The 22,004-nt window shown below is 43.6% G+C and overlaps 1 protein-coding gene across 7 annotated transcripts in view; it reads left to right on the top strand.

Annotated features, from left to right (window-relative positions):
• ATXN7L1 (ataxin 7 like 1) overlaps positions 1-22,004 on the top strand; it is a 247,129-nt gene that overhangs the window by 185,712 nt on the left and 39,413 nt on the right. For all 7 annotated transcript variants that reach the window (XM_023592521.3, XM_004448789.4, XM_071215208.1 and 4 more), the window contains one exon: positions 12,955-13,177. In XM_023592521.3, coding sequence (XP_023448289.1) covers positions 12,955-13,177 — 223 coding nt within the window. The remainder of the gene's footprint in view (positions 1-12,954; positions 13,178-22,004) is intronic.

Below are 22,004 nucleotides of genomic sequence, written 5' to 3'. Positions count from 1 at the left end.
TTGGAAGGAGGGCCCTTGGAATTCAGGGTTTCCCTTTTTTTAAGAAAGCATCCTGACTGCAGCTAATAAAGTAGATAGAATCCATTGATAAAATAGAATCAGGCTAATGATTTGCTGAGCACCTGCCCTCAGAGGTGGGAGCTGAAGGCAACTCAGCACTGTCAAATGAGAAAGCCAGGTGTTGGCCTAATCCCAAGTGAGCTTACACAACTGTGGCTGTGATTGTGGTGGTCAAAGTCTATTGGGAGGGGTTTGGTTTCTTAAAAACCATACTGGAAAATTCCCAATAAGTCCTTTCTAAAAATGGCTCAGAAATCCACACTGGGTGTCAGTGGCCAGCTCAGCCATTCATGAGGTTACTCCAGTTGCTTCAGTGCTGAGGTTTTAAATACAGGATAGTGATGCTGCAAAGCATGAAAATATCTCAGTGAATAAGCATGAAGGGGGAAGGGGAGGGTTCTGAATTTTTACTGAAATGGAAGTGCCTGAGAACCTGATGCATTGGACCTGCAGAGAGTAAGGAACAAGAATTGTGGAGGTCCCCAGGCTCCCACACCTAACAGATTTTCAGGGTGCTGAGAATCAGTCTCTGCAAGCCCATTGCTCAGCTGGTCTCGGGTTCACCACCGAGAGTTGTACCTGGATGGTGGAGTCCATGGGGAAGCAGGTGGTCTTAAAACAGCCAGCTGCTGAGCCCTTGGCCTGGGCTTCCTGTGGTAGAAATGGAGAACAATAAAAGGATTCCCTTTGTTTGGCCCAGGGACCCTCAACTTTTTCAGGCTGAGCTCTCAGAAGACCTGGGTCTGGAGCTGTGACATGGGGCTGCTGACAGGCAGCTAATAAGTGCCTAAACTCTTATAAGGGATTTCCTCCCTCCCCCTAAGGGAGCTGGGGTCCTCCAGAGGCAGCGGGAAGGGCCAGGGTCCCACCTGTTCCTCCAGCCACTCTATCTGCAACAGCATCTGCTGACATTTCAAGGTAGTAGAGGTTAGAGTTAAGACTACTGGCTCCAAAAACATTCCCAGATCTGATGTTTCTTAGCTCTGTGTCTTGGGGCAACTCATTGTATCTCAGAGCTTCAGTTCCCTTATCTGTAGAATAGAGATGATAAAGTCACCACTCTTAAGGTATGGTAAGAATTAAATGCTCTCAGGTAAATCACATTTTTTCATAGAGTACCTGGCACATAGGAAAATCTTAATAAATTATTACTACTAGTAAGGACAGAAGGACAAGACCAGAAGTTGCTGACCTGAGATCAGTCACTCTGGTTGTTGTTTGATGTATTGGACATTTACGTTTGCATGGTTGTTGGGGCAGTGATTTTCTGTTTTCACATCGGTAGATAAGTGATGCTAGTCCACATTGGCACAGTAGATTGGTTTGGTCTTTCTGTCGAACAGTCTGGAAAGAAATGTGTGGCAAGAGCTATAAACTATTATAGCCCTTCACTTTGGGAACTATACCTCAGTGAAATAACCCTAAATCACTTTTTAGATCAGGTGTTAGAGAGAAAACCATGCACACACACACACACAAAACAAATGCCAGACTATAACCAAATTGTAAGAGAGTAGAACTAGTTAAGTAATCTACATCATGTCAACATGTTTGAATATTTTCTAACTCTTTAAAATAACAAATATGTGGGAATTAGAAATGTATGTCTAGAATATGTTAGTTGAAAAAGAAAAGTCCAAAATATCATCACAGTGTTATTAATACATCTATGTACATTAAGAAAGATATGGGGAAATTAGGGGGGAAAACTCTTTTCTCTAAAATTGCTGGCCTTTAAAATATTTTAAGGGTGAGTGAAGAATTATAATGTTCTATAAACTCTTTCTGTGTAGGGCAAATGGAATTAGAATACTTACAAGGATACCTAAGGTAGGCCCTTGCTCAAAATGTGGGAAATATTGGTTAAGCCCAAAGTGGGCAAGGGCTTATATCAGAATGAATGTAATGCAAATCTGAAAAGATTTACCAGAGAAATTCTACCTACACAGCAACATCTTCGTAGAAGACACTAAACCCTGTGTTGTCCCATCACCAGCCAAACTACTCCACCAAAAGACAAAACTCTCTCACCGTCACCAATAGGCTGGTCACAGATTGAATAGAATTGAGTATTTCAGTAAAATCTACCCACTTTCCCCTACCTGAGGTATCAATTTGACCCATTTTCAAAAACTCACCTGCAGTTTACCTTATTAGTAAAGTCCTGATCACTCTGACCCTAGTTTTCTCCCCACTTTAAATTCTTGCATCGCCTTTCTCACCTGTACTGGTGATGTGCGAACTTGTTCACACAGCTCAGGAGACAGAAATCACGGATCTCTTTGTGGGATATCTCATTCAATCAGAACAAGGAAGAATTTCACAAGCAGGAAATACTCCTTTAGTACATTCAAAATAACACGTGAAAAAAAAATTAAGGGTAAAGGGTTGTCTTCAGGTTTCCATCCATGTTCTTTCATGTGCAACATGTTCTTTCAGTTGATCATTTAGGAAGAATTGATGGAACTGAAATTTAAAACCAAGAGAAAACAGTCATTCACTGGTTGTTGTTTTTTCTGTAAGTTTGGCAACAGAACATATTGGACAGGTATGCTAACCAGAATTCTCTGAGAGATGGTTTCATAATCACTGATCTGGCCCATTCATTTGGTCCTTAATGAGATTTTTTTTTTATTCTATTATTATATATATATACAACCTAAAATTTCCCTGTTTAGCTGCATTCACATACATAATTCAGTACTGTTAATTGTATTCACAATAATGTGCTAACATCACCAACATTCATTACCAAAACTTCTCCATCATCTCAAATAGCAACTCTATACATTTAAAACCTTAACTCCCTTTTCCCTTCGCCTAGCCGGTCCCTGGTAACTTGTATTCTAGATTCTAAATCTATGAGTTTGCTTATTCTAATTATTTCATATCAGTGAGATCATACAATATTTGTCCTTTTGTGTCTGGCTTATTTCACTCAACATGATATTCTCAACATTCATCCATGTTGCATGCATCAGGACTTCATTCCCCTTTACAGTTGTTTAATATTCCGTTGCATGTATAAAACACATTTTGCTTACCCATTATTCATCTCTTGGTGGATACTTGGGTTGCTTCCATCTTTTGGCAATTGTGAATAATGCAGCAATGAACAGTGTTCGAAATATCTGTTCAAGTTCCTACTTTCAATTCTTTGGGTTATAAACCTAGAAGTAGGATTGCCAGGTCATATGGTAATTCTGTACTTAACTTTCTGAGAAACTGCCAAACCGTCTTCCACAGTGGCTGCACCATTTTACAATCCAACCAGTAATGAGTGTGTGTTCCTATTTCTCCACATCTTCTCCAAAACGTGTAATTTTCTGTTTTACTTTTTTTAAAAAAAGTGTCTATTCCACTGGGTATTAAATGATATCTCATTGTGGTTTGGATTTGCATTTCCCTAATGTCTAATGATGTTGAGCATATTTTCATGTGCTTTTTGGCCATTTGTAATATCTTCTTTGGAGAAAGATCTATTCAAGTCTTTTGCCCATTTCTTATTAATAATTGGTTTCTCTGTCTTTTTGATATTGAGTTGAAGGATTTCTTTATATATTCAAGATATTAAACCCTATTGGATATGTGATTTCCAAATATTTTACCCCAATGTGTAGATAGTTTTACTTTCATGGTAAAGTCCTTTGAGGCACAAATTTTTTTTATATTGATGAGATCCCATTTATCTGGGTTTTTTTTTTATTTTGTTGCTTGTGCTTTAGGTAAGAAACCACTACCTAACACAAGGTTCTAAAGATGCTTCCCTATGTTTTCATCTAGGAATTTTACAGTTTTGGCTCTGATATGAAGGTCTTTGATCCATTTTGAGTTTGTATTTGTACATGGCACAATACCTTCATTCTTCAGTTTTCCTAGCACCACTTGTTGGAAACACTGTTTTCCCCCAATTGAGTGATCTTTGCACCCTTGTGGAAAAAAAAAACAGTTGGCCATAGAGGAGCTGATGTAGCTCAAGTGGCTGAGTGCCTGCTTCCCATGTATGAGGTCCCGGGTTCAAAATCCTCAGAACCTCCTTAAAAAAAAATCTGTTGGTCATAAATGTGAGCTTTGATTTCTGAGCTCTCAATTTAATTCCATTGATCTATATGCCTGTCCTTGTGCCAATATCATGTGGGAACCTGGTGCACAACCACTGAGCTACACTAGCTCCCCTCTAATGTTTTAAGATTGGGATGGGGAGTCCTCCAACTTCATTCTTCTTTTCAAGATGTTTAAGCTATTTAGGGCCCCTTACCTGTCCATATAAATCTGATGATTGGCTTTTCCATGGTTGGCTTTTCCATTTCTGTAAAAATGGTTGTGGGAATTTTGATTGTGTTTAATCTATAAATAGCTTTGGATAGAATTGACATCTTAACAATATTTAGTCTCCCAATCCATGAACACAGAATGTCCTTCCATTTATTTAAGTCTTCTCTGATTCCTTTTATTAGTGTCTTGTCATTTTCTGTGTGTAAATCCTTTACATCCTGGGTTAGATTTATTCCTAGATATTTAATTCTCTTAGATGCTATTGTTAATGCATTTTTTTTTCTTAATTTCTTTTTCTAATTGTTCATGCATCGCTAGTATATAGAGACACTACTGATTTGGGGGTATTGGCCTGGTTCCTCACGACTCTACTGAATCATTTATTAGCTCTAGAAGCTTTGTTATAGTTTTTTGGGGTTTTCTGTATATAGGATCATGTCATCTGCAAATAGGGAAAGTTTCACTTCTTCCTTTCCAATTTGGATGCTTTTTATTTATTTTTCTTGCCTAATTGCTCTGGCAAGAACTTCCAGTGCAAAGCTGAATAACAGTGGTGACAGTGGGTGGGCATCCTTGTCTTGTTCCTGATCTTAGAGAGAAAGCTTCTAGTTTCAGTTTTCATACCACTAAGTATGAGTTTTCATATATGTCCTTTATCATGTTGAGGAAGTTTCCTTCTATTCCTAGTGTTCCAAGTGTTTTTTGTTTAAAAAAAAAAATATATATATAATTTTTTCTTTATTTATTTTTAAAGATGCATTTTATTTATTATTCCCCCAACCACGTTGTTTACACTTGCTGTCTGCTCTCTTTGTCCATTTGCTGTGAGCTTTCTGTGTCTGCCTGTCTTCTATTTAGGAGGTACCCAGTACTGAACTGGGACCTCCCCTGTGGGAGAGAGGTACTCAATTGCTTGAGCCACCTCAACTCCCTTCTTTATTTTTTAAAGTGCTTTAGATTATATAAATGTTACACCAAAAATATAGGGAATTCCCATATACCCTACCCCACCCCCAAGTGTTTTTAAAAAGAGGGTGTGCTATATTTTGTCAAATGCCTTTTTTTGCATCAGTTGAGATGACATGGTTATTTCCTTCATTCTGTTAATATTGTATATAACATTAATTGATTTTCTTATGTTGACAACCTTTGCATACCTGGGATAAATCCTACTTGATCGTGGTATATAATTATTTTAATGTGTTGTTGGATTCAGTTTGCTAGTATTTTGTTGAGGATTTTTGCATCTATATTCATAAGAGATATCAGTCTGAGATTTCTTTTTTGTGTGTGGTTTTTCTGGTGATGTTGGCCTCATAGAATAAATTAGGGAGTGTTCCCTCCTCTTCAATTTTGTGGTCCAAGGCTTGTCCTTACTGAAAGATTTTTGATGACTAATTCCATCTCTTTACTAGTTATTGGTTCGTTGAGATCTTTTTCTTCTCAAATCAGTGTACGCAGTTTGTGTGTCTCTAGGAATTTGCTCATCTAGGTTATCTAATGTGTTGGCATGGGTTGTTTATATAATCCCCTTATTGTCCTTTTTATTTCAATGGGGTCAGTAGTAATATCCCCCTTTTCATTTCTGACTTTTAGCCATTTATGTTCTCTCTTTTTTTGTCAGTCTAGCTAAAGGTTTTGGTTTTGTTGTTTCTATTGGTTTTTTTAATTCTCCATTTCATTTATCTTTACTCTGATCTTTGTTATTTCCTTCCTTCTCCTTGCTTTGAATTTAGTTTGCTTTTATTTTTCTAGTTCTTCCAGTTTTGTAGTTAGGTTTCTGATTTGAAATCTTTTTTAATGTAAGCATTTTGAGCTATAAATTTCCCTCTCAGTATTGCCATTGCTGCAGCCAAAAAATTTTAGTTATGTTGTATTATCATTTTCATTCACCTCAAAATATTTGCTAATTTTCCTTGTGATTTCCTCTTTAACCCATTGGTTGTTTAATAGTACATTGTTTATTTTCCTTCCTCTATTATTGATTTCTAGCTTTATTTCATTATGGTTGGAGAACACACATTATATGATAGTTATGTCTTCTTGTTGAATTGAACCCTTTATTATATATAATGACTGTCTTTGTCTTTCATAACTGGTTTTTTTTTTTCAGGAGGTAGTGGGAATTGAACCCAGGACCTCGTACATGAGAAACAGGTACTCAACAACTGAGCTACACCTGCACCGCTATATATTTTTTTTTGTTAGAGAAGTTGTGAACTTACAAAACAATCATGCATAATGTGCAGTATTCCCATACAAAACCCCTTCACCAACACCTTATATTGTTGTGGAACATTTGCTACAGATTACAAGAGTATGCCATCTATTACCACTAACTGTGGTCCATAGCGTACATCATAATTGTTTTTGACTTAAAGACTACTTTATCTGATATTAGTATAGCTACCTCAGCTCTCTTTTGGTTACTTGCATAGTATATATTTTTATTTATTTTTTTCCATCCTTTCGCTTTCAACCTTCTTATGTCTTTGAATTTAAGGTGAGTCTACAAGAAACTGGAGCACTTAATCCATTTACGTTTAAAGTCACTAGCGATAATGCAGGATTTTCTTCTGCCATTTTGCTATTTGGTCTTTGTAAGTCTTGTCATTTTTTTCCTTGATTCTTCCACTAATGCCTACTTTCATTTTTACTTGTTTTTTGTATTGTGCCAAATTAAGGCCCTACTTATTTCTATCTGGATATATTTTTCATATATACTTCTTGTGATTACCACGGGGTTAAAATTTAACATCCTAAATATCTAACAGTCATATTTGGTATGATACCCCTTGACTTCAATAGCATACACTAACACTGTTCCTCTACCTGTCCACCCCCTCACCTTTTTTTTGTTTTTGTTACAAATTATATCTTTGTACATTGCATGCCTAACACCATAGATCTATCATTACTTTTTATGCACTTGTATTTTAGCACTATAGGAAGTAAGAAGTAGTTACACACCCAAAAATACAGGGCAATAACACTTGCATTTTGTTATCCAAATGGTTATTATCTTTACTGGGGGTCTTTGTGCCACTTGGAACCATCTAGTGTCCTTTGTTTTCAATCTGAAGAACTCCTTTTAACATTGCTTGTAGGGCAGGTCTAATGTTGATGAACTCCCTCAGCTTCTGTTTAACTGGGAAAGACTTAATCCCTCCCTCATTTTCAAAAGACAGCCTTGCCAGATATAAAATTCTTGGTTAGCAATTTTATCCTTCTAACATTTTAAGTATTTCAACCCATTGCCCTTTTGCTTCCATGCTTTCCAATGAGAAATCGACACTCAGTTTAATTGGGACTCCCTTGTACATAACACATTGGTTTTCACTTGCAGCTTTCAGAACTCTCTCCTTGTCCTTTGCGTTCGACAGTTCTATCATTAAGTGATAGGCATATTTTTCTTCAAGGTTATTCTATTTGGTATTTTGGGGGCTTCTAAGATAGTCATGTCTTTTTTTGGCTTAAACAAAAGAATTTTATTATTAATAGCTTACAGTTTTGAGGCTAGGAAAATGTCCAAATGAAGGCATCATCAAGTCATTGCTTTCTCCACAAGGCCATGACATTCTGGGACTAGCTATTGGTGATACTTGGTCATTACCTTGGCACATAGCAGTGCATATAGCAGCATGTCATGGTTTATTTTCTACTGGGTTTATTAAATTTCATCTTACTTCTGATGGTCTTTGCTATCACTATCTGAATTTTATTCTTTAGAAAGGACCTCAGTATTAGGCTTTATTCCCATCCTGATTAAGGAGGGGCACACCTTAACTGAAGTAACCTTATCAAAAGTCCTACTTACAGTAGGTTTACACCCACAGGAATGGATTCGATGAACATGTTTTTCTGTGGTACACGCAGTTCCAAAGCATCACATTCCAACCTCTGGTCCTTCTGAGACCAGATGAATATTATTCTCCAGCATTGCATCTCTGAATAACTCTCTGGGATGTTTCTAGCAGGGCCCACTTATCCTGGGTGAAATCAGTGATAGCATTGTCAATAGCTTAGCTGACAATAATCTTCCTCTGGGTTTTCACTCAAAATCAGATGAGGGGAAATGGATGTGGCTCAAGCAGTTGGGCTCCCGTCTACCATATGAGAGGTCCATGGTTTGATGCCTAGAGCCTCCTGGTGAAGGCAAGCTGGCCCGTGCGGCAAGCTGGCCCACACAGAGTGCCAGCCTATGCAGGAGTGCTGGCCAACACAGGAGAGCCGGCAGAACAAGATGACACAACAAAAAGAGACACAGAGGAGAGACATTAAGAGACATAGCAGAACAGAGAGTTGAGGTGGCACAACAGAATGATCGCCTTTCTCCCACTCTGGAAGGTACCAGGATTGGTTCCTGGAGCTGCCTAATGAGAATACAAGCAGACACAGAAGAACATACAGTGAATGGACACAAAGAGCAGACAACAGGGGTGGGGGAGCCTGGGGGAGGAGGAATCAGATGAGCACTGAGGCCACACAGAATCAGTGGGCAAGATGAATATCGTTTAAGTTTGTCAGCTGTCCTGAATTAAATGCTTTGCACTGTCCCAACTCTGTGGACATGGCACAAGATGTTCCAGAGCCATGGATGCCTCCTCCATCGGTCTCACTGGGCGGTAGATAGTCATGTCTTTTGCTATGTTTGGAAGTTTTGTCATTATTTCTTTTTTATTTCTGCTGCCTTTCTCTTTCCTCTACTCTGGGACCCCCCTAATGCATATTTTGGTATGCTTGATGGTATCCTGGAGGTCTTTTTAGGCTGTTTTCACCTTTTAAATGTCTGATTTCTTTCTGCTCTTTAGCCTGATCTGTTTCAATTGTCTTGTCTTCAGGTTTACTGATTCTTTCTTCTGCCGGCCCCAACCTGCTGTTGAAACCCTCCTAGGAATTTTTAATTGCAGTTAATGTGATCTTTTACTCCAGTAGTTTTATTTGGTTTCTTTTTAAAATTTCTCTCTCCCTCTTGAGATTTTTGTATTGTTCATTCATTATGAACAATTCATCCTTATATCCTTTAGTTCTTTCTGTTTATTTTCCTTCATTTTTTGAGCATATTGACTTTTTTTTCTTTTTTGGTAAGACTTTGTCTGGTATGTCCACAAACTGTTCTTCATTGATGTTTCATCCTCTTTCTTTGGATGGGCCACCATTTCCTGTTTGTTTGCTTGTCTTGTAATCTTTTGTTGCGCACTCTGTATTTTAATATTTTAATGTTATCTCTGGGATTTATTCCCTGAAGTATCTGTCTCTTGAGTTTATAACCAGTTGGTGATATGACAGAGATTTTCTTTTATATCAGCCACCCTATCAGGAAGGCCCACCCAAGGTGAATGCGAAGTACAGGGCCCTCCCTGCCTTTTCTGGGCCTGTGTCTTGTCCTGTGCACACACTTGCTAGTGGCCTTGGTAGTTTCCTGTTTACAGGAATTTGAATGCCCCTCTTCTTTCTAGGAAACAGACCTTCTCCCTCTCCTAAGTGTTCTCTTGCTGGGCTCAAAGCAAGTAAGCCTTTGCCCCAGGCTTCCCATCTCAATTGTCTCTTACACTGCTTTCCTTGTCTCAAGGTACTTTTGCCTGTAGAGCAAATTCTGGGAGGGGGAGCAGTTTCTCAAGTCAGTTTTTCCCAGCCAGAGCAAGGTCAGGAACCCAAAAAGGGTATGCTGGCTGGCTCCAAACTGCCCTAAGAGGGGATGAGGAAGGAGCATATGGACACCAGGAACTTCTTCCACGCCCCAAGGCTACACTTTCTTTACCTACTCAGTAAATGCAGCCCTTCAACATCATCTGTAGCGCTGAGGAAGTGTACTCTCTTTACGTCTCCTCCGCCACCTTTGTCTGGGCAGTTTGGAGTCCAGTGGTCAGAGCTGGACTCCCACTGATCTGAAGTGGCTAACCAAAAGCTGTGATCAGCATTTGGCCTGTGCCCACCCCAGATCTTGCGGAAGTGGATTTTATGTCCCTTTTTGGCATCAGCAAGCTGCACTAGGGGCCAGACCCCACTGCTCTCTGCCACAGAGAGAGGGGGATAGGCACCTGTAACCACCATGCAGAAAGAACAAATTACCACTATTTACTATAATTTACCATTCTCTTCTTCCCACTCTTCCTGGAAGCTGTACAGTGTTCTGTTGGACTCCGGAGTTTCAAAACAGTTGATTTAGACAGTTCCTTCCTGTTTTATAGTTGTTCTGATGGAAGGACTGATTCCTGGAGCTTCCTCCTCTGCCATCTTCCCATAATCCTTGTGATTTATCTTGAATTGTTGATTGATATTATTTTCAACTCTTAGTATAACAAAATAAATTTTACTTTAGTTTTTGAGGCTTATCTCTCCACCTAAACTAAGGAATATTTCTGTACATCCCCCTGACCTGTTCGAGTAAGTGATACCAAGTGAATGAGTGAAGACTATGTGATAAAATTCACACTGTGGTAAAAATCCAAGTCCTTATTTTTGTATTGGAATCCTCTGACAATAAATAAATTTCTGCAGGGCAGAAAGAACTGTGTTTTTGAACTGGTTCTGATCTCAGCATTGCCACCAACTAGGTTTGCCCCAGGGGCTGGCAACTGATAGCCTCTGTGATCTGGTTTCCCTGTCTATCCTCTAAGATTAAGTTCTAACCTTCAGTGATTCTAAGATCTATACTTCCCAGTTCCCCGGCTTCAAATCTTGTTCACAATTCACCCCCTATCCTGGCTTCCTGAGAAGCAACTGGTCCCTCCCTGCACATGGCGCGCAGTCCTCCTTGGCCCTACCCTTGGGCACTCACCTTGCCGTCCAGCATCTCCTTTGGGCAGTCATCCATGAGGAAGGCGGAGACGCCTGGCTGATTCTTGCCTGTCTCACAGGAGTTGCAAAGGCCAGTTCAGTTCTATGGAGGATGGATTCCTCCTGTAATTATTGCTATAACATCAGGAATCCTGAAGGATGAGAAGAGAAGGAGCTGGAAGTATGCCTTGTGTTTGTGGTAATGGAGTAGACAGAGGGCTTAGCCCCCTAGGGACTCATGTCATTCACAGTTAAACCAAGAAAGTTTCAGTGGTGAGCTCAAAGCCTCAAGCCTGAGAAGCCATGTGACTGGAGCTGAAGCTCAGGTCTCCTGACTCCCATTCCATGCTCTCTCTGCTACTCACACTCCCTTTAGGAAACCCTCAACAAGATGGCATCTTGGAGCTAAGCATGCATACAAGGTTAAAGGAAGAAAAATTACTCACTAAAATTATTCCGTTTAGGCAACCTGTGTAGACTAGCCTGGCAAAACTACCATTAATCAGATGATCCTCAGAAATCTACTTTTTTTTTTTCAATGCCATTTCATCAGAGGTCCAGAGTGCGGCACAAACTCCCATCCCAGATAGCAGAGGTTAATCTAGCTTTCTTCTCCCAGTTTAGGGTACCTGGAGCAGCAGCCACAGATGTCTTGCTAACAAGAGAAGCCTGAAAATCAGCTTTGGGAGGGAAGGAGGATGTGGTCTGTCATCTTTTCCTCTCACCTTTTTCATTATCACATTCAACCCAGATTTGCAGATTTGTGAGGTCCAGTTCTTCCCATCAGGACATCTGTTATAATTTCATTTATTTATTCAGCGCCTGTTAATTAAGCACCAGCTATATGCCAGGCACTGTATGAGGCATGAGAGAGCCTGAGAGGAAGTAGATGCAGTTCCACGGCCTTTATCTTTTGAGGGTCTGAAATTCCTTCCTGAAATTGTACGAACAGTTTTCTGGGATTTGTCTATGTGCTTTTTTCTGGGAAGGGGATCCTTACCTTTTGCCAAATCTGGTACCCTAAAACAGTTCAGAACCACCATAGAGGGTGTACACCGGAATGTTACTTCACGTATCTGCTGTCCTGCTCACTGTCCCCTTCCTGCCCATTGAGTCAGACCACAAGGGCTGACTGAGCGTGAACAAGGGTGGCTGCTCTGTAAGACTTGAGGAGGCTGTGCCCCGCAGCCCAAGTCCATGCCCCAGGTCAGTGAATTCTGCCTCAAGTGCTGGTGTCCTCCTGCATGTCCTGACCCCAGGAGCTGTGCCTGGACCTCAGTGGGCCCTCTAGAGGCCACAGGAAGGAAGAGATGCTGGGCTACTTCCTGGCTCTCCAAGACCCTCTCATTGCACCCCACTGGTCTCTCTGACCGTTGATGCCCCTGATAGAGGTCAGGCTTGAGAGTCTACTGTTTGTTCTCTTGAGGAGTCCTGCCCTGCTCACTTCCCTGAGGCCACATGGTCTCCGAGGAGCTGGCTGGGCATCTTTGTGGCAATGTGGCTGCCTCGCAGCCTTGAAGTAGCCCCTGGTATACCTCCACTCGTTCTGTGGAAATGACTTTGCAGAAGGCACCTGGTAAATGCCTCTCATGAGAACCGTGGGGCTAGTTTAGCACGCCATCCATCTGATGCAGAAATTCAGAACATAATAATTGCCAGTTGGCAGGAGAGGAGCAAAGGTCAAGACACACGATGGTCAGAACCGAGGCTTCGCTAATGTAGACGTTGCCGGAAAAGCCGTCTTCTCTTTGCCTGTTGTGTAGACTAGTCTGTGTGAGTGGGTGAGAGACTCCCTTGCTGCAGATGATGTGCTGAGTTCTGTTCTTTCTCCCCCTGCAGAGAGAAGACACGGTTCAATGTGTAGACCTTCTCCCTCCCCAGCGTCTCCAGCCTCCAATTCCAGGACATCACTAGTGCAGGGGAAAACAAAAGCCTGCCTCAGCGGCCATAACTCTGCCAGCAGCACCTCAAAGCCATTCAAAACGCCCAAAGACAATCTACTTACCTCCAGCAGCAAACAGCACACAGTCTTTTCTGCGAAAGGATCAAGGGATAAACCATGGTGAGTGTTGGGAGCTGCCAGCCAGCCCCTGCCTGTCCCCACTTCTCGTCCCTGTCACCACGGGAAGCAGTGTTTACCCTCTGGCTCTGTTCCTGAGCGTCATGTCCAGGAATCTGGGGGACCGAGGAGGGGAGAGAGAAAACCAGAATGATGTAATGAGAAACTGAAACACTAGAGGGAAAGTGGGACCTTAAAAGTGCCATATGCCTGATGGGGGATTTTTTTCTTCTCTGGAGAGCTGAGCCAAGTAGTATATAAGAAAAGGGTAATAGAGAAATATTCCTCAGTTATACGGTCACCTCTCGATTTTCCACCCCAGTGAAGAGAAGCATTGGCGTGAATAATCAAAGGCACTGACAGTCTGCCCAGCGGGGCCTCCCTGCTGTGAGCAGCCAGGTCCCAGCAGAGGCAGGTAATGGGAGGCTGACCATAGGAGGAAGAGAGCAAAAGCAAGGAGAATGTCACCCATTTGATGGTTGGGAGAGAGCCGGTTACAGGTGCTGAAAAATCAGAGGCTTTTCACTTCTTTTTCTGTCTCAGTCTTTACCAAAAAGTCAGTGAAGGTTACATGTGGAATGGACAGATAGGAAACAAAAGTGAAAACAAGGTCAGGAAGCAGAAGATGCTCATCTCCAGACGCTGCCGGGCTCAGCTTATCGGGTAGGATGGCGCGCATCCTGGAACACTTAGGGATTAGCTTATTCCACCGCCTCTAGCCTTAGCTCTCAGGCCTCGAGAAGGCAGAAAAGGGATAAATGTTGAGGCCATCTAATTTATACATCGAAAGGGGGAATGTATTCTGTTCATTAATGGTAGTTAATCACACTTAACTTTTATACCTACGAAAGCCGTGGAGCGAAATCATCCATCAATTGGTTTGTCACTGCACCCTGGAAATTATGATGACTTTGTAAAGAGCTAACTGTGCCCGGTCAATGAGAGAGCCTCTTGTGATAGAGCAGAAAGGCTTAGACATGGGTAGTGAGAGGGGAGGTGTCGGTCATCCTGCTGGACCTCGTGGACGAGCTTTGTTCTGTTCGATTGTTGCGCTCTTGGATCCATCCTGTAGGAGAGGTACCCTCACTAGGGAAGACCCAGCCTGACCTTGGCAGAGGTGACCGCTGTGCCTGCACACCAGGAGCATGAGTCTTCCGGTCGCTGTTGCTCAATGCCTCTTATCACTGACCCCAGAGCAAAAAGTTTGGTTGCTGAGGCAGCATAGTGTCCTGATATAAACACAGACTCTAAGATCACCACCTCTGTTCAAATCTCAGCTGGATGATTTTGGGCAAGTTACCTGACCTTGCTGTGCCTCAGTTTTCTCATCTGTAAAATGGGACTAATAAGTGAAAAGAGCCAGATGCAAAAATATTGTGTGATTCTACTTATATGAAGTATTTAGAATAAGCGAAATTCACAGAGACAGAAAGTAGATTAGAGGTTACCAAGGACTTGGAGGAGGGGAAATGAAAATATTGCTTAAAGGGTATTGAAAACGTTTTAGTAACGGAAGGTGGTGACACTGTAAAAGTAATTAATGCTACTGAATTGTACACTTAAAATTGGTAAAAACAACTAATTTTATCTTGTATAAATGTTACCACAATAAAAAACATGGGACGAATAATAGCTTTATCCTGTAGGATTGTTGTGAGGATTAAGTGAGCTGGTTTTTATGAAAGCAGTAAGCACAATGTTTGGATTAGAGTAGATTTTTTTTTATCCCCCTCCCCCCTTGTGCCTTTTTGCGTGCGTCTGCTCTCTGTGTCCATTCGCTGTACGTTCTTCTGTGTATTTATTTATTTTATTTCCCCTCCCCCCTTGCAACTTGCTTGCTTGCTCTCTGCTCTCTGTGTCCATTCACTGTGGGCTCTTCTGTGTTCTCACTTGTCTCCCTTCTTTTTGTTGCATCACCTTGCTGAGTCGGCTCTCCACAGCATGTGGGCGAGCCTGCCTTCACAGGGAGGCCCGGGGATGCAAATCAAGGACCTCCCATATTGTAGACCGGAGCTCATCTAATTGAGTCACAGCCACTTCCCCAGAGTAGATTTTTATGAAAGCAGCAAGCACAATGTTTGGATCAGAGCAGATGTTCAATAGATGTTTGATGATGACATCATCATTATTTATCATGTCTACCAGAGGACAGAGCTCCTGTAGCCTGGGATAAAGGAGAGGAGCCGTGTCTCTCTAAAAAATTAGAGGTGCCCCTTCAGACTCAGAGTGAAGTTAAACATGGAAAAGGATGAAATAATTTATTCAGAGTCCAGAAATGAGGCTATTAGAAACCACATGAGGAAAACCTGGTGAGGGGCACATAATCAGGGAGAGACTCTGGGGGAACATGAAAGATCATTAAATGAATTCCCTTGTGAAAGAGCAACTGGGATTTCGTGTGGCCCCCGGAGTGTGAGACCCAGCACTAAGAATTATCCCAGGAGGCGACTCTTAGGGAGAAACCTCTGGGTTTAAATCAGTTTCCACGTTCAGTTCCATCCAACTCAACCCACACTTATTAAGACCTGCCATGAGCAAGGCCTCTTCAGGTTAAGGTAGGAAGTCGGGTTTTTTATTTTTTTATTCGTTTTGTTTTCATTTTAAAAACAATTTATTCAAGTATATCGTTCTTAACTGAGCATATATAAACAATAAAGGTATAGTAAAAGTTGTGGACTTACAAATCAAATATGCATAGCATCATACAGGACTCCCTTGTATCACCCCACCACCAACACCTTGTTATTATTGTGCAACATTTGCAGCAAATTATGAAAGAGCATCATCAAAGTATTACTACTAACTATAGTCCATATCTTACTCTTCCCCTAACCCACTCTGGTTTTTTTTGTTCATAAGCCACACAGTTTATCTAAAGTGTACAATCAATGCCATGTGGTGTAATCACCAAGTTGTGCGTTCATCACTTCAATCAATATTAGAGTGGAAGTGTTTTTGAAAGAATCTGAAGAAGGTAGCTAGGGAAGAGCAACCAAAAGGATTGCAAGGAGAGAAATACTTTTATGAAAAAAGCCTTCATAAGCTAGAGTTCTTACATTGTGTGAAGAACAGAAAGCTAATGGGCGATTTACCTCATTTCAAGAGGGCACATATGAAGGTAGAACAAGGAGTGTACCAAGAAGGAGGCTGAGCTATTGATGGCACTGGTCTCCCAGCTGTTATCTCTATCCTGCCCAGCTGGCGTCTGTCTGCCCACCACTGCCAGGAACAGACAGTGTCCCCATGGCTGGGAAGGCCTGGCATGCTGGCTGAGAAGGCACAGTCTTATTGCTGACATGCCCAGAGTGCAGTGTGAAAGAGCCAGGACTGAGCCTAGGGGCAAGAGAAGCAAGTTCAAGGCCCAGCTCTGCCAGTAGCTTTCTAGGTGATCTTGAACAGCTCTCTTAACGTCTCATTTTTGAGGCTGAATATTTTGTGATTCTAAGTCACAGTCCTCTCAAAAACCCTTGAAGTTTCTTAATTGCTGCTGAATTAAGCGTTAACCTTAATATGAGGAACCCTCTGCCACTTGGTTCCAACCCTTCTAATCCAATCCTGATCATACAGTACTACCCCATCACTATTTTTTTTTAAGATTTATTTATTTATTTATTTCTCTCCCCTCCCCACCTGTTGTCTGTTCTGCTGCGTCGTCTTCTTTGTCTGCTTCTGTTGTTGTCAGTGGCACGGGAATCTGTGTTTCTTTTTTTTTGTTGCATCATCTCGTTGTGTCAGCTCTCCATGTGGGCGGCACCATTCCTGGGCAGGCTGCACTTTCTTTCGCGCTGGGTGGTTCTCCTTACGGGGCACGCTCCTTGCGCATGGGGCTCCCCTACGCGGGGGACACCCCTGCATGGCACGGCACTCCTTGTGTGCATCAGCACTGCGCATGGGCCAGCTCCACACGGGTCAAGGAGGCCCGGGGTTTGAACCGCAGACCTCCCATGTGGTAGACGGACGCCCTAACCACTGGGCCAAGTCCGTTTCCCTGTAAAATTTCTATTCCTGGAAACAGTTAACCTTTTGTCTAGAATTGGACTAGAGCTATCCAACAGAAATATAATGTGTGCCACACATAATTTTAAATTTCCTAGTAGCCACAGTTTTAAAAGTGAAAATAAACAAGTGAAATTTTCATAATAGATTTTATTTCACCTAAAAGATCCAAAACATCATTTCAACATATAACCAAAGAGATTGTTTGCATTCTTTTTTTCATACCGAATCATTGAAACCTTTACAGCGCATCTCAATTTGGACACTAAATTTTCATCAGAAATAGTTGGTCTGTAATTAGAGGTCGTAAAAATCAGAGATGTTCAAGTAGTAACTCCAAGTGGCTGGTGACTGTCGTATCAGACAGCTGAGAGCTAGACCGGGTGACCTGGGTGGGTCCCTCTGGTTCTTTGATCCAAAGGTTTATTAATTTGGCTCCTCGGATCTTTAATGTTTTGCTTCCGCAAAAGGAGTTGCTACATCCCAGTAGTGAAAAGGGATGGAACACTCACTCCTTCTCACATTAGCCTGGTGCTGGCGTGGGAACAGGACCTGGAGGAGGGAATCGGGCCGTGCAGAGAATCTTCTTTTCCGTTGCTCCTCGTGAGCTCTGTATTAGCCACCGAAGACCAACAAAGTATAAAGCGGAGCCTGGGGATGGTGGGCCCGGGGACTTTAGACTTAGCAGCGGGTTCCGGGGGCCCTGTCCCCAGGAGCTCAGATGCACATGTACAGCAGTGGAAACACCCTTTCCAAGGTCAGGCCGACCCTGGCCTTCCCGCACAAGGTTAAGTGCTATATGTTTTTTTATTATCTCCCTTCTGGGGCGAGGTAGGTCAAAAAACAATTCTTCATTAGGAGAAAGGGGAAAAACAGAGAAGGGCCTCTGCAGATCTGCCTCGCTGCACTCCCTGGGGAGGCGGGCAGACAGCGTCCGTCCCCGGGTGGAACTCAAGAGGAAATCATGGCTGTCTGGGTCTTTCAGGCTAAAATGAGTACGTCAGCCTCTACCAGTCAGACCCTGCTGGGCCTGAGTCCCCCGGTAGTGGCCCTTCAGCCAGACTGCCTTCCCACCTGCTGCGGTTTGGGCTGCCCTGGTCCGGCGTGGGTAGCTGGTGTGAGCAGGAGGAAGGAGGGAGGTGTCCTCCCCTGGATGGCTTATTGCCTTCTCTTTGGGCCTTATCAACCCACACATGTGTGTTGAATGCTAACGATGCTCGGCTATTAAAAATGCAGGAGATGAGCCTGCTGCTCCAGAAGGAGCCAAAAAGCAAGGAGAGCTCAGCAGGCTCCCTGGGCTCTGGGAGGCTGCCGGCGCCAGGTGGGGAGGGGGGGGGTTCCCTCTCTGCAGGTGGGCAGGCCTGCTCTGGAAATGCTACCGTGGGAGGCGCATCCTCCAGGGGGGCTGGAGGCTGGGACGCACTTTGGAAGCCTTCCCAGTGCCTTCTGGAGAGGGAATGAGAACTGCCAGGGCTGGCCAAGCAAGGTCCTGGGAGGGCCTAGCCTCATCTCTTTTCTCGCCTGGTATTGGCATCAACTAGAGGCAAGACCCCAGCCCAGGGGTCGATGGCTCCCCAGAGATGCCTAGGGTGACACTCGGTTTAGAAGATACCAGAGGCCCAAAGTGCGGCAGAGCATCCAAGTACCCTGGCCACGCTGACCACCCCAGCCTCCTCCACGGATTCCTGCCCCAGCTTCTACCTGGTCTCCTTGCCTCTGGCTCTGCCCCTCCAGTCCACCCTCTACCCCCACCAGAATAAGTGCCACTGCCCTGCTCAGGATCCTGCAACACTCCCCTTCCTGGCCTAGAGCAAAAGTTTAACCCCTTTGGAGGGAGACTATATGATCCGGCCTTTCCCACTCTTCCAAGTGATACTACCAATATTTTAACCCTTTCATTTTATACTCCAAGCATCCCAATTTATTTATAGCTCCTCAGACATGCCTCCGTGCATCAGCATGTGCTGTTACCCTCACCAGGAGCAGCCTCCCTGGTTGTCCCTGGGACACATGCTTCAAGTCTCTGCATGGGTACCAATTCCTCCATGGAACCTTTTTGGACTTCTGTCCAAACCCGGATGCTTGTTCCTCTAAGCTCCTCTCCACATTCAAGATACCACTGTAAGAGCTACCATCATGCTGTTTGTCATCATTTGCACCTTTATTCCTTCCCACCCCCCGCCCATGAACTCCTTGACATCCGCACTGCTTAGTATGGAGTCTGGCACTCAGCACATGTTTAATAAATGAATGTCTGATGAGTGAATGAATGAATGAGTCTGTGAAATGGACTTTCCACCCACTCCTCACCGAGATTTTTATGATGCTTAGGAAACAATAGGTATAAATAAATATTTTGAGTTCTTGAGGAGAAATCAGAGTGCCATTTCCCATCACAATATTATTTTCCCCCATTACAATGATTAGAACTTGGGAGGACCAACTGTGGTCCCGGGTGAGTTAAAAAACCCCTGTGCTCAGGCTAGAAGGGAAAATATTTTTAAAAAATAAAGATGAGTTTTTGCTTCATGGATATAGTGTTTGTAAATAATTTTTTAAAGCAATGACATTCCATTTTACACCTATGAGGATAGCTGTAATAAAAAAAATAGTAAGTGCTAGTGAGGATGTGGAGAAATTGGAACCCTTGTACATTGCTGGTGAGAATGTGAAACAGTGCGGCTGCTGTGGAACAGCCACTGTGGAAGACAGTTTGGCAGTTCCTCAAAAAGATAAACATAGAACTACCGTATGACCTGGCACCCCACTTTTAGGTTTTGGGTTTTTTTTTTTAAGATTTATTTTTCATTTATTTCTCTCCCTTCCCTCCTGCCCCCACCCCCAGTTGTCTGCTCTCTGTGTTCATTCGCTGTGTGTTCTTGTGTGACCACTTATCAGTGGCACCGGGAATCTGTGTCTCTTTTTGTTGCGTCATCTTGTTGTGTCAGCTCTCTGTGTGTGCAGCACCATTCCTGGACAGGCTGCACTTTCTTTCGCGCTGGACGGCTCTTCTTACGGGCACACTCCTTGCGCGTGGGGCACTCCTTGCGCGCATCAGCACTGCGCATGGGCCAGCTCCACACGGGTCAGGGAGGCCCGGGGTTTGAACCGCGGACCTCCCATGTGGTAGACGGACGCCCTAACCACTGGGCCAAGTTCCTTCCCCCACTTTTAGGTTTATACCCAAGAGAACTGGAAACAGGGGCTCGAAGAGATACTTGGACACCAGTCTTCATGGCAGCTTTATTCACAAAAGCCAAAAGGTACAAGCAAACCTTTAGTGTCCATCAGGAGATGAGTGGATAAACAAAATGTGGCGTATACATACAATGGAAAAGGAAAAAGAAAAATTAAAGACGAGGCAAGTAGAGCAGCCTCCGCACACCGCAGCCCTCACTGTGTTTGTGCGCATGTCTGAGGACTCTCTTGACCATGTGGTGAAAACCCCACCCAAAGGGAATTGCGGACCGGGGGTGGCACTCCCCAGGAGTCCCTTTCTGGCTCCCCACTTAGAAACCTACCCCACCACCACCGCCCACCCACACACCCATGAGATGAGGGGGACATTCTGAGACCAGTTTTCCCTCCAGTGCTGCAAGTTTGGGTGTCAAGGAAGAAGAGGAGCAGAGGATGAAGGGGGAGGTGTCAGAAGATGGGAGGACCACAGCGGCCGATGGGGGCTGCTGCGATGAGCTGCGGAGGGAAGGCGTGGAAGGGCAGGTGGGTGAGAGAGGGCAGGAGGGTACACAGGCCAGAATATTCAATATCCGGGAGTAGTACGCTTCCAAGACAGAAACTCCAACATCTAAGTGCCGCGTGCTCACCAGAGTCAGGTGAAGGAAGGTAGAGGCGGCGTACCGTTCCCTGGAAGGCAGGGTGTAAATGCATCCTCCCTTGGAAAGTTACACAAGTGTCAGAAAGAGAGAATAGAGTCTAGGGAGGGAACACACAGGCTAGTGCAGCTGGGGAAGGGGGAGAAAAAAAGGCATGATGGAGAGAAGTATGAGCCAGAGATGTTAGTAACCATGATTGCTTCATATTTGCATGGCACTTTATTTTTAGATGCCTTCATAGCCTCAGCCCCATTTGAGCCATAAGATCATTCTATGATGAAGCTGGTATTCTTCCCCTTTTACAGATGAGGAAACTGAGGCCCGAGATGGACAGTGGTGGAGCTGGGACTCGATCCCTGGTTCTCACTTCCAGGGCTGCAATAAAGAGCACTGCCGTTGGAGTTAGCTGAATTCAAATCCCATTTCTGCCTTTGGTTGTGCTGAATGGCCTGGGACAGGTTATTGAACCTTTTTAAGCCTCAGGCTCCTCCCCTATAAAATTGAGAGCCACGATGAAGCCCGTGTTGGTGTGAATGCACGGTAGGTGCTCAGCGGTGCGGCGGCTGCTGCCAGCCTCCTGGCTCTCACCATCATCATCACTCGCTCTGGCTTTTCAAGGAAGAGAGACAGCTGTAGGCCAGTCCTGATGAAATGCACTTGCTCTTACTGAGTTGGTGGAGTGCTGGCTCAGTTTTTATTGCTATGTGATTTAACCTTCGCAGGGGACATGAATTCATTCCACAAACACTTACAGAGTCCTTCCTAAGGGCCAGATAATGCATATGCCGCGGGGATAATGCCAGACGTGATCAAGGACAAGGTTTCCTTCCTCTCGTAGCTCACGGTCGGGTTGGGACAGTGACAGGGAAGTAACACCTTGCCATTTCACACCTTAAGGGCAGCGCTGAGCCAGGAGAGGACATTGGTCTGGCTCTGGACAGATGAGGAAGAGTTCGTTAGGACGCAGGGACAGGCGTCTGGCTGAGGGAACCACCCAGCCC

The sequence above is a fragment of the Dasypus novemcinctus genome, chromosome 5, assembly GCF_030445035.2.
Source record: "Dasypus novemcinctus isolate mDasNov1 chromosome 5, mDasNov1.1.hap2, whole genome shotgun sequence".
NCBI lineage: Eukaryota > Metazoa > Chordata > Mammalia > Cingulata > Dasypodidae > Dasypus > Dasypus novemcinctus.
The sequence above is the reverse complement of the archived record's forward strand: the minus strand, read 5'-3'. Positions and strand labels throughout refer to the sequence as shown.